This window comes from Vanacampus margaritifer, chromosome 11 (assembly GCF_051991255.1).
Source record: "Vanacampus margaritifer isolate UIUO_Vmar chromosome 11, RoL_Vmar_1.0, whole genome shotgun sequence".
In the NCBI taxonomy this organism is placed as follows: Eukaryota; Metazoa; Chordata; class Actinopteri; order Syngnathiformes; family Syngnathidae; genus Vanacampus; species Vanacampus margaritifer.
The window spans coordinates 16720324-16732628 of NC_135442.1; the positions used below are offsets into that span (position 1 = coordinate 16720324).

The 12305-nt window shown below is 38.0% G+C and overlaps 1 protein-coding gene across 7 annotated transcripts in view; it reads left to right on the forward strand.

Moving 5' to 3' along the window:
- The window catches only part of clybl (citrate lyase beta like), a 73999-nt gene that overhangs the window by 50055 nt on the left and 11639 nt on the right, over positions 1 to 12305 (forward strand). For 6 of the 7 annotated variants that reach the window (XR_013295959.1, XR_013295960.1, XM_077580364.1 and 3 more), the window contains exons 4-6: positions 4595 to 4696; positions 5715 to 5808; positions 7824 to 7991. Coding sequence is in view for 5 of the 7 variants with exons in the window: in XM_077580364.1 (XP_077436490.1) it covers positions 4595 to 4696; positions 5715 to 5808; positions 7824 to 7991 (364 nt within the window). In the remaining 2 variants the exon portion in view is untranslated. Of the gene's footprint in view, positions 1 to 4594; positions 4697 to 5714; positions 5809 to 7698; positions 7992 to 12305 lie in introns of all 7 variants that reach the window. The other variant, XM_077580365.1, reaches the window with a different exon arrangement.

Genomic DNA, 12305 nt, shown 5'->3' on the forward strand with positions numbered 1-12305 from the left:
TACTTATTTTGAAGATAATCAGTCTTCTTTCACGAAGGACTACATAAATCAATGAATTACTGTTGATATGCTGAAATCAGTGGATTTGAACAATTTTAAATAAAATAAAATAAATGGCTCCAAACGATTACTCGATTATTAATGTAGTTGTCGCACGCACGCGATTGACTTTTAGTTTGAGTACTGTATTTACATTTCTTCTCAAGTTTACTTTATTACTGAGCAATATTAACTTGAGTTTGCAATAAAGGCAGAACTGCAGTCTTTTAAATTATCAATGCAAGTGTTTGACACAACATAAACAAAATAAACAAGCTATACAGCTTAAGTACTAAAAATGTGAAGTTTAATGTTTATGTCAGTAGTGCCAGCATAATCAGCAAATTTCCTGCTTCACGCATTTTGTGGGTATTGACAGCAGAATTTTCAGGTCATTGAACTTGTCTCCTTGAAGTACTTCAGCCAGGTGAATTTGTGCAACAGCTCAACCTGAAAACTCAATTTCCTGTCGTTTTTTTAAAATTGTTATTCAATCGCAAAAGTTTCCTAACAAAACGAATGAGACTCATATCAGCATTTGTCTCCTGGCACACCAGGTTTGTTTTCACCATTGTTAATTATTTACAAGAGTATAACCCCAAAGCCCCACCAATTTTCACATATTCGCCAATCACAGTGGTTATTCCCAACACATGGGCCCACCTTCTTCTGTGGCGTTCATCTCCTACCTTCTTCTTCTTCTTCTTTTGGACTTAATGTTGGTTGGCAAAGCAGATCACTTGTGAAGATCGGCAACAATTGGACTGAAGTGTGGAGCAGAAGTTTGTTAGCAACCTGAAATATTAACTCATTTGCTCCCAAAAACGTACAAATATGTTCTATTTTAAATGTTTTAAATGTTCCAAAGACATTTTTTTTAAATGTTTTTATTTATTTATGCTACAGCATACAGAAGGATTTGATGCAGCCTCTCAACTGCACAGTTGAAGAAATGGTAGTTATTACACAAACGGCCAGCAGGTGACAGCAGAGCGAGAGATCAACCAGGGCCATGTTGGAAAAAAAACTCAATTACTCAGAATTCTAAATAGATTTGTAAATAATGATGAAACTTGGCTATATATATATATATATATATTATTTTTTTTTAAGAGAGTATTCCCGATTCAACATGTCATCATCATTGCTCTCTTTTTTTCTTCTTTTTCTTTTTTTTTTGAATGTGTGTGTACTCATTAATTCACCTAAAACCTATTTAAAATCCCATACTGTTCACCTAAACCGAATACTTCAGAATCCAGCTAGAGTCGTGAGGTTGTCAGGAGACCCGAGGAAGGATCAAAGAAAAGAAAGAAAAGTAAAAACTTAGCTATATTCTAATGCTAATTGCTGCAAAACGGAAACAGATAGAAATGTGCTTTTTTTTTTTCCTGACGAAAGAAAATACTTTAACCTTTCTTCGTAGGTTTCATGTTTTTATAGCAATAGAACACAATATTCTGTGGGCCTTGCAAAATCGGTCAAAATCCATTAAAACAGCCTTGAGTGAAGGAGATTGTTTTAGTGAAAATGGCTGGGAGTGAATGAGTTAATAATTGTGAGTGCATTAGCGACTGGTAATTGTGATGATTCACAATCACCAGTCGCTTATGCACCCACAAATTTTAGGGGGAAAATGTGACCAATAAAGAGTTTGGAGCATTGATCAAATGTGTCAATGATTCGACTATTTTTTTTTTTTGCTACATAACTTCCCAGAGCTGTTCCATTCTCACCCATTTCTCTTTCTCCATCCTTTTAATCTATATTGATTTAGATTTCTAAAGACCGGTGGCTCCTTTTAGGGTTAGGGTTAACCCTAACCCTAATCCTTTTATGTCATCATCTTTTTTTATTCAACCTTGTTGATACTTGATGTCTTTCAATCTGAAACAGATTTGTGTTACGTTTTACCATCAATCTTTGGGAGACTGACAATTGGCTGTTTGGTTGTTGCATCTAGGGAGAAGTGATCTGTTTATTTACATGGCTTGTGCTTAATGTGCTAATACATCAGTAAGTCCACACACGTGTTGTTGGGGATGCTTCCTATTCTATCACCTAAACTCTTCTTTCTTCCATTGTGGTCTTCTTGGCCTTTTCAGCTGCTTTTGCATGCGCATTGAGGTTTCTTGTGTTGCAAGCATGTGTCCGATTCTCTCCAGTCTTGTAAGGCAGGCGCAGTAAATCCCCTCCCTCCCCATGTCCCCCCTCCCTCACTTGTTTATTTTTCTCCTCTTTTTTTTTTTTTTTTTATTGATATTAGCCCAGGAGCCTCCAGACTGATTTGTCGCTAAAAGATGGACTCGCTTGTTTCCTTTTGTGTGGAAAATCTTTAGCAGGGGCCTTCCTCCTCTCAACCGCACCCCCACAGCCTCTTTTGTGACTGACGGGCCTTATTGGGCTGTAACAGGCGTAACCCCCCCTTCTCTCAAAGCAACCCTCTTTTTTTTTTCTTTTTTTTTGTCTGCGGGACAATTCTCACACAGATTCGGAGCCGTGCGGCATTCTTTGCCCCGCCACACTATTTGGTGTAGCCAAAAGAATGGCGCCCCCGTCCCGCTCCTCCTCCTCCCGTAACCTCCCCTTATCCCTTTCTCCGCTTCCCCTCTGTGAAATGAACACTTCAGCAGGCAGGAAACATTTAATCTGGCCTCCTTTTGAAGCAAAATTAATTGAAACTTGTCCCGCTATCGCTTCCTTTCTCTTGCTCTTTGCTGAATTGTCTGAGGGCCTGCTTGGAAGTTATTCCTTTTTTTTTCTTCTTTTTTTTTTTTTAAAGAAATCATTCTTAGTTTTTTCATTGTTGTTTTTTTACACCCATCCCAATTGAGTCCCAATTAAAGGGCCTTAGTTGTGAGAGCCATTGACATCTAATGGTCGCTGTACATAAGAGAAGCACAATGAAAGCACCTCTTACGGCGTGTAAATCGGCCTCTCAAAGTGCATAATAGCTGAAGACGAGAATACGGGGACGGAAACATGTAATCAGAGACGCTTGGAGGCTCTTTAAAGAAGTGTTTGTTTGTTTTTCTCCCCGACGATGTCCGTTGTTGTGTGATATCAGCGCCATCGCCCCTCAATGACCCGCCATCTATCTATCTTGTTTCTTCAGTCACAAAAATAGATTTATCTTACACCCCCTTTTCACACTCTCAGACGCAAACCCCCCCACTTCCCCTCCACCCGCCCCATGCCTGACTAAGCCCCCAGCGTTCACGTTGCTATGGCAGCCAGGCTCCCACCGGGTTGTGACCTCAGATGATTACAGTACAAAGCCTGTTGGGGTCTTGGAAAGGAAAAAAGACCCTTTTGAAGATGAAAAGTCTTTGATGGGTTTGTATTTATGCAAATCTCTTCAGATATGATTTATCCTGGCTGTGATTGAATGGAGAGATGATTAAATTGGCCCTATTTTGGAAATCCTTCTATGGAGGCCTCGTTCTTTCAGACAACTGAGCACGGGGGTACGTTTTGGGTCGCCTACCTGAGATTATCATGGAAAAAGGCGAGGGGACACAAAGTTTTCTCCTCTGGTTTGCCGGGGAAGGGGGGCACTGGCTTTGAAAAGAAATATCTGATGGAGGGAGGGGGGGCTTTTGTGAGTTTCCAGATGATAGATTTTGGAATTTGGGCTATCCCACCGGCAGTCCCAAGGCTCGCTGTGAACTGGCCTGTTGGGAAAAAAATGGGAACGCTTTGGTCTTTAAAAGAATTAAACTACAGTTTTAAGATCTGCCTAGGTGAGCTGAGCTCTCATATTAGCGAGGAAAGAAAAGTGTCACATTGTTGCTCCACTGGCCCTACTATCACTGATAGATGTGTGTGTTTCAAAAGACTTTTCAAATCTTATTTCTTCTCACCTTGAAGTGTATGCAAACACTGTGTGTATTTACATGAGCATGCAAAGTCTCTGTCGCCGTGCAGAGCTTCTGAAGACTTCACACGAAATGAAGAAATATTCCCTGGTGATCATGTAAAATATTTTCATTCTGTCTGCTTCTTTGGCGTTTGAACCCTCGACCGTGTTTCTTTGCATAATGGCTACTAAGTGAGCGACGTAGGTAGCAGTGTCTCTAGATACAGATCAAAATGTTGTGCTTTTCTTTGGCTCTTTTTTACTCCATGACGGATGTTGAAAGCTGTCATATCGCTTACCGGTATCCAAACATTTCTATTCCTTTTTTTTTTTTACCCCTTGAATTAATTCTCCCACAATAGCGCAGTGTGAGCTCTTTGGAGTGGGCTAATAATGCAATGGTAAGTGCACTTAGGGTGGCAGCTGCACGGTGAGGAGCAGCAACTTTACAGTCCCTCGGAGCACGACGCATCTTTTAATTTATTCATTTAAACATCTATTACAAATGAATTCGAGAAACATCAAAAGGCGGGAACGGGTCGTTATTATTGCCGCTAAATTCTGCGGAGGATACAAAATGTCTGATGTATGTCTGCTGTACAAATAAAATTAATTTATTGTAATTGCGTGGTGCCATGTTGTTTTGCTGTTCAAGCAAACAGCGAGCTAATGAGTTGCACCGCCTGTGTTCTTCAGTTCGTTGACAGGTTTCAGCGCAGCTTGAAAGGACGGCCGCTGACGGGGCCCGTTCGCCTGGTGACCTTTGTGGAAACGGCTGTGGGCCTGCTCAACTTTAAGGTAAATTAAATATGACTACCAGCCCATCCCCCAACCCCTCCCAAATTTCTATGTGACACTTTTTTTTGTCAGTTAAAAGACTTGTTTTTGTTAGTAAACATTTTTAAAACATATTTCTTATTGTATTTCTTTTCCATAAAAGTTTTCAGGTAATCATCAAACAACAAACAGCAAAAAAAATGGAGATAAAAGTACATACCGGAAGCTACTTATTTAATGGGAAGCAAATAATGTATTTTAGTTCAAACACATTTAGTCGTTTGAGTATACTTTCATTAAGCAATACTACTGCTATGTGGTATAAAAAAAATAGTTTTTAATTAATTGCTTATTAGTCACGCCTTGAAGCAATTGCTCCAAAATGGAGTGCACTACTTGGCTGTAACCAGCAGAGGTGCTATTGATTTACTCAACTTCTATCCACTTAGACCTCTGCTATCGGATCATTGTTCAGCTCAATATGTCACTGGGATGGAAACAGAAGTTCAGAACATTCAGATATTGTCGCAAACTGATGAATACGTATTTTTTTTCATATTTGGAATTGTTAATCTTCTCCATAGTGAACGAATGATATTAATGCCAAATTGCCCACCCAGTTCTGCTGTTAATTAAACAAGATTAAAAAGAAGCAGATGACTTTAAAAAAACAAAAAAAACAAATGAAGGCTTGTCTATAAGCATTTCATACAATTATGAGATTTTTCAAAACTTAAAAAGGGATTTATCCTGGCACTGCCCCTTCATGTTTGTGCCCACTGGCGGCTTACTGAGTTGTCTAGTATTCTAATTTTCACCCTTGATAGAGAGTAAAGGCTTGTGTTCATTAGCATATTTGATAAGAGGGAATGTACTTTTGTAATGAGTGCTTTTTTTTGTTGTGTTCCTTGTGAAGACAAATCACAAAGCCAGGCTGTTTGAAGTTGGAACACTGGGGTATAATTAGATTTCAGATTTATGCCACCGTTTCGCCCACTAACTGTCGGCCTGTAACGTTACCTGCCTTGCTTCTCTTCAGGCGGTATGCGAGGAAATTCGTCGACTCGCGCCCGAGGCGGGCCTCCATCATGACGGCGTGGTGTTTGGTTCTGATGACTTCTGCGCCAGTATAGGTACCTTTTTAATGCCACTTTCCTGTGTTCATCATGGTTCCATCTTTGTACATTGGCTGCAGTGGAACACCTGGTGGAATGATGATGGAATGTGATGCATGTAAATAAATGCCTTATATTTCCAGCATAATGAAGAATCAGCCTCAGGCTTCCGTTGTCGTCATGATAGTGTAATGGACTAATGATGTTTTACATGGGAAGGTAAAATACCACTGGTATAAAGAGAAGCTATTTAAAACAAATAATTTTTTTGCATTATTTTTAGCACTTTTAAGCCACAACATTAGGTACTCCGTGGAAACTCCAGAGTCGAACACATTCCATCTCGAAACACTTGTTGACATAAAAATTGTTCAAACTAATTTCTGAAAAGGAATTATCGGAACTAGAATTAAGACGTAAAATTGTTGCCATTTTGAAAGTCGTTTATGATTAATAAGAAATGTTTTTATTGACTTAACATTAACAGTCACACAAGTGTAAAAAGGTGAATGAGAAAAAAATAAAACTGTGTCACAAATTGACATCTCTGACATCTCAGCTCTCAATTTAAATCCCCTTTGAATAAATTAGTGTCTTAATTCCTGTTGTTGAGGGGGATCTTTCTATTGAATTAAGTGTTGCAGAAAAGCCAAATATAAAGCCAAACATATATATATATATATATATATATATATACATACATACAAGTTAATCCTTCGAGGTGAACTAAGGTCTAGATGGTAAAATTTTTTTTTTTTTTTTCTCCATAAAGACTTTGAGTCCAATTCCAATTTGTGCAAAATTTTTGCGCATACTGCACAAAATTGTTGGAAGCCCTGTGACATTTTTATCAATCTTACACAAGTAACAGTAAGTTAGCTTAAAATCAACAATGTTGACTTTGACAGCACAATAGCGTGTTGACACCCAAGTCTGACTGCTTTATATGCAAATCATTTACCTAACACCCTTTGTTGACACTTGAGTTTGTTTTGAAATAAGACATTTCCAATACACATGTATTAGTTTATCTTCCAGTGTTTGCTGTACCAAAGTTTCACCATATTTGCTGGCCTCTTGTGTGACATCAGTGGAAGTGTTGAAAAAATTTAAATTGAAGAAGAAAAAAAACTCCTGTTACTGTGTGTCAAAATTACGAAAACAATGGGATTTGTTTGATGTTTAGACAGGGTCACCATTATTAACAATCGTATAAGGGTAAGAAGTAAGTTACCATGCTTAAAATCACACACGTCAGTACCACCCTCAAATTTATCAAATGGTAAAATAAAATGCTGTCACATGATGCCGTGCACCCTTAACATTTCTGCTTGCTCCCTCATGGCTAGTACCATGAAAGATTGAAGTTAACACAATGATGCCACTGCTTTGAATGTGGACTATTATGTAACATCACTTGTTGAGGTTGGTCCTGCTTTTGAAATGTCGTAAAGAAAAGGTTAAACGAGCAATCCAATCTCTCGCCAGATTTACTGAAGTGTCATATAATGGGAAATTTGGTCAAATTATGATTGATTTGATGATGATGAGTCTCACATAATGTGTCGTTTTTATTACTTGAAATGTTACAATGCATAGACTGCTGCTGACCCATATGTGTAATAACAACAATCCAATACCAGATGTTAATGTACGTTCTGTTAAATTTACAAATTCACAGATATTTATTGAACAATGCATTTATCATTGTCTTTGTAGTTTATGCTGGTGTGCAACTGCACTGCATCAAACCTAAGAAATACGTTTAATATTATTTGTTGTGAAGTGTAAGATAAACTAGATTAACGCCTGGATCCTTTTAAAAGCACAACGGATTTGTTTACTTTCCTGTAATGCACCCCTGCGTGAGAGCAGCATTTGTTACCGGCGATACTGTATATGTTCCAGACTTCCTCACTCATCGTCCTTCGCTATCCCCACTTCCTGTGCACCCCTTGGCTTCCTTTCGCATTAGCTCGGCTCCCTTTCACACCTTGACACGTGACCCGCATGCTGTGCGTGTTTACCCAAAGGCGCCACACGGACCAAGGATGCCAAGGAGCTACTGTACGCCAGGCAGAAAGTGGTCACCACCGCCAAGGCTTTCGGGCTGCAGGCTATCGACCTGGTGTACATCGACTATAAAGACGTGGAGGGGCTGAGGCAGCAGGCCCGAGAGGGAGCTCTCATGGGCTTCACAGGTAAAACTTGTTGTACAGTTGATTGTTTTTGTTTAGGGGTGTTCCATTTGATGAACGTTCCATTAAAATTGTTGCATCCTAGAATGGTGTCACACCCCATGTATTGAATCTGAAGAAAGTTATATGGCCTTTATACAGTTTTCAGTACAACATTGTGCTTGACCAAAATAGACATTAATAGAGTATTAAACATTAATGGCTCTGTTAGAATTGACAAGTACAGGAATCTGAGGCCCAGAACTAAATATCTTTAACTTTACCTTCTTAAAAAATACAGTAAATACTTATAAAAAAAAAATAATAAACATAATATATATATATTTTTTTTAATTAAACAAAAGGTATATGTGTGTGGGGGGGGGGGGGGGTAGTATTGTAAACTTGTAGGGATAATGGACATGCTGATGTTGCCAGTAATCTCATCTATTCATTATCCACCAATCCCGGTTTGTAGCTATACTGTATATCGTATTAAAGTTTTGCAACACTTTGGTGTTTTTTAGCACACCAAATTGCGAGTTGCATATGTTCTACGTTCACGTTTGATGTTAAACTCAGTCCGTTGAGGCAGAAAACAAGTTAAGACAAGGTAATATTGCCTGCTTCCAATTTGGTAGTCCCATACTGATATCTTGTTGATACAAAAAATGTGTTCCATGTCTAAAATAAATTGATACATAAATTTATCATTAGTTTCAGATATACACTCATAGATGGGTGATGAATGTTGAGGTTGTTCAAAACATTTCCACTTACGTTCACTATAAAGCAAACTTGTATAGTCCTTGTAGTGCAAATTAAGAATAAAAAGCCTACATTTTCTTTTGTCTTTTTCCTAATTATGACCAACCAAGCCGCACGGTTGTTAAATGCTCTGACATTTCTATGAAAGTGTTAGCGAAAAACACAGGTGTTATTAAAGTGAGCTATCAGCCAAGAGCGAGACAACTTTAACTGGGCACTCTGCATGTCTGTAGCCAGGCAACCACCTTCTGAGTGTGTGCACGCTCGTGCAACACACGCCGGCAGGTCAGTCTACTCCAGGCATATTCCAATCCATTCATTCCCCCCACCCCTCATGCAGTACGTATTTACTTTGGTGTTTTCTCTCCTTTGGGACTGCCGAAGAATTACACACTCACAGCCACTTTATTAGGCATGCACAATCTGTTAAGACATCTTTATTCATGCTTAGTTGGGACACTGAGAGAAATAATTTAACTGCATTACTGTATATAACACTGAGAGCTGTTTGTAGAATTATTTATTAACTACATCACACTCTTATAGACAGCTTCCAATATACTTATGAAATAAATTGCAACCATGTTAATGAGCATGCTGTTAGATTAATACCTCTCTGGTTATGATCATTAAAACCACAAAGTTTTATCTCTGACTATTTGAATATACAGTAGCTCTTTTTTTCAATCATTTTAGATTACAAAATTAAAATTTGGTGCATAGCCAATTATTTGATTTAATGTTTTATTTGTTGGTATTTTAGTTTTTAAGTAACTTTTTTTTAAAGTTTGTTAAAAATATATATATTTTTAAATTATTATTTTTTTAGCATTCGTTTTCTCATTCGATAATATAGGTAGGTATCCAAAAAACAGCTAGACTCTTGGTTTGAAAGCTATTACTGGTCCTTAAGCAGTAAAGCATTGCTGCCAAAAGCTTGTACCTGAGCAGTAATTGATCTTGGCGCAATCTAAGCCACTATTAACGCAGAGCTCAGAAAATGCTCCCACCCAAAATCCTGTAATTGGTGAGGAATTAGATTTATACGATTTCCTTAATGTTACACTTTATTTACTGTTAAGCGCCATGTCTCACGTCTCTGTGATCTCTATTCTAAACAATGTTTTGCCTGTTTGAGTTGACAAAATTCTCTGCTTTTAAAAGAAGAGTCTTCCACTTCCATGCCCTGCCAATCACTCGCCTGAGAGCATTTTGCCAAATAGCTGTCGTCCAATGAGGTGACAGCACCACATGGCAGCCCGCGATTGGACATCAGGCATGCATGATGCATTTTGGGAGGAATGGGGGGTTATGTTGGGGTGGCTGGCAATAGGTTGGAAACTGAGAGTACCTGAGTCCCCCTTCCATTGCTGTCACTACCATACATGCTTCTACAGTCTCTCATGTGAAACTGCCGACAAAAAACTGGGCACATTCTTAAAGGGCACAGATTAATTCATTAATTTGCACTGTGGTTTCTGCATACATGCATTCCAAATTTTACACTCATTTATTGTATACATACATTGACTCAAGTGTGAATCAACCTTCTCATAGGTGTGCCTAGCTTTCTTCTAATGTACAAATGTGTATTAGGGCCACATAGGAAAAAAAAAGAAGTACCAGGAAAATAAGTCGTAATGTTTCAATAAAAACAGTAGATAGTCATAATTTTACAAAAAGCCTTGTTTAAATGTAATTTTACAATAGTAAAGTTGTATTAGTTATAATTTTTTAAGAATAACGTTAAAATAATACAAGTAGTATTTGTGGTATTATATGAAAAGTCAATTTCCTGAGTGATCTAGTTTTGTGAGAGTAATCATTGTATAAGAAAAAGGTTATAATTGTACGAGAATAAATTGATAGTATTTAAGACGTTGGATTTTGCGAATATAAAGTGCAGTTACAGTTTACCACGGTTTCATTCATATGGTGGCGACGTAATCTGAAATTGTACGTAGGACTAGTAATGTCATAATTTCATTAAGTATTTTTATCGAAAACAATACTTGGCCATACATACAAAATAATCCAAAGAAAGGCGGTAAGTATGGTGATAACTGAGCATGCCTTCCCGTGCTACATGATGACACATCGTTACGCCGTGCGCCGATCGTGACCTTCAAATGTCATATGTCAAGACCATTTGAAGCACAGGACCCTGCTCTATTATGAGAAAATGCAGCAAAAAAGTTGTGAGTAAAGTTCTCATTTTACGAGAACAAAGTCGTAGTGTTATACAAAACCAAGTTATAACTGTGCGGATAGTCATAGTATCTAAAAAAAAAAAAAAAAAAAAAAGTTCTCCCAAGTTATTTTAAGGCGACTTTTTAAAACAAAACTCGTTAGATTTACTTTTTTGTTATTATTATTATTATTATCATTTATTAGCCTTTTTTTTCCCCACCACTGGTTCTCCTTAGTGAGTGAATCCAAAGCTAGCCAACAAGTGTGTGTATGTGGTTAGCTGAGCACACACATACACACACAGAGCGGCTCCAGTGCACTTGTCCTCACATCCATGCAAACGTGAAATGAGTGTTTTTAAAATAAATGTCGAGTAGCGCACAAAGGCGTTGACGGGTTGCAGCCTAATTAACGATGTCAGGAGACGTTCAACAGCCTGTAACCGCAGTGTGTGTGAGAGAGTGTGTGTGTGTGTGTGTGTGTGTGTGTGTGTGTGTGTATACAGTACGAGTGTGTATTAGTGGGGGTTAACCGGGGTGAGAGCAGTTTGAATGGAGGGAGTGGGACCCTCTCCTCCCCCCTTTGCGCCACTCGCTCCTGTTTGGTTTGCTTCCTTGGGCTTGTCCCACCTTTTTTTTTTTTTTTTAAAAGGATTTGTCGTCCGCCACCAGACGTTTCATAACCGGCGTAACTTATCAAGACAAGTCTGATCTGCGAATGTACACAGGATTATGTCTGTGGCGTTTGCCATATTTAACCAGGAGGTGGGTTTTGGGCGGGGAGGGTGGGTGTACAGTAAATACTGAGAGAGGATTGTGTTGGAGTTTGGCGTCTGTTTCGGCCGGATTTGTCATTTATGATCTTATGAAAGATTTAAATGTGGCAGTGACTTTCAGATTAATCAAGCTGAAAAATTGTATTTGTTAACTATTAGTTATACTAACTTCAATGTCTGTTATAATCAACTATTGCAGTTTAAGTTCTGAAAGAGCGATTATGAATTAAAGTTGTAGTAATATGAGGGGGGGACAACTTTGTTTATCCAAGAAGTTATTTAATAACATGAGTAATTGTAATTGTACAAGGTGAATAAACTCATACTTTTATAGTAGGTTATCATTTTATCAGAATACAGTTTTGTAATTACAATAACAAAACCAATTCAGGTTGGTTTTTTTTTTTAATTAAGTTAATTTTACGGGTATATTGTCATAGTATTATTGGGGTTATAAATTTTATGACAAATTTCTACAGTAAACCCCCGCTATATTACAGTTCAGTTTTTATTGTCCTGCTTTAACAGATTTTTTTTTAAGTGTTATTACAGTTATTACTCTATTTTTTTATACTGTTTGTGCAATATTTTGTGTTAGCACTTTA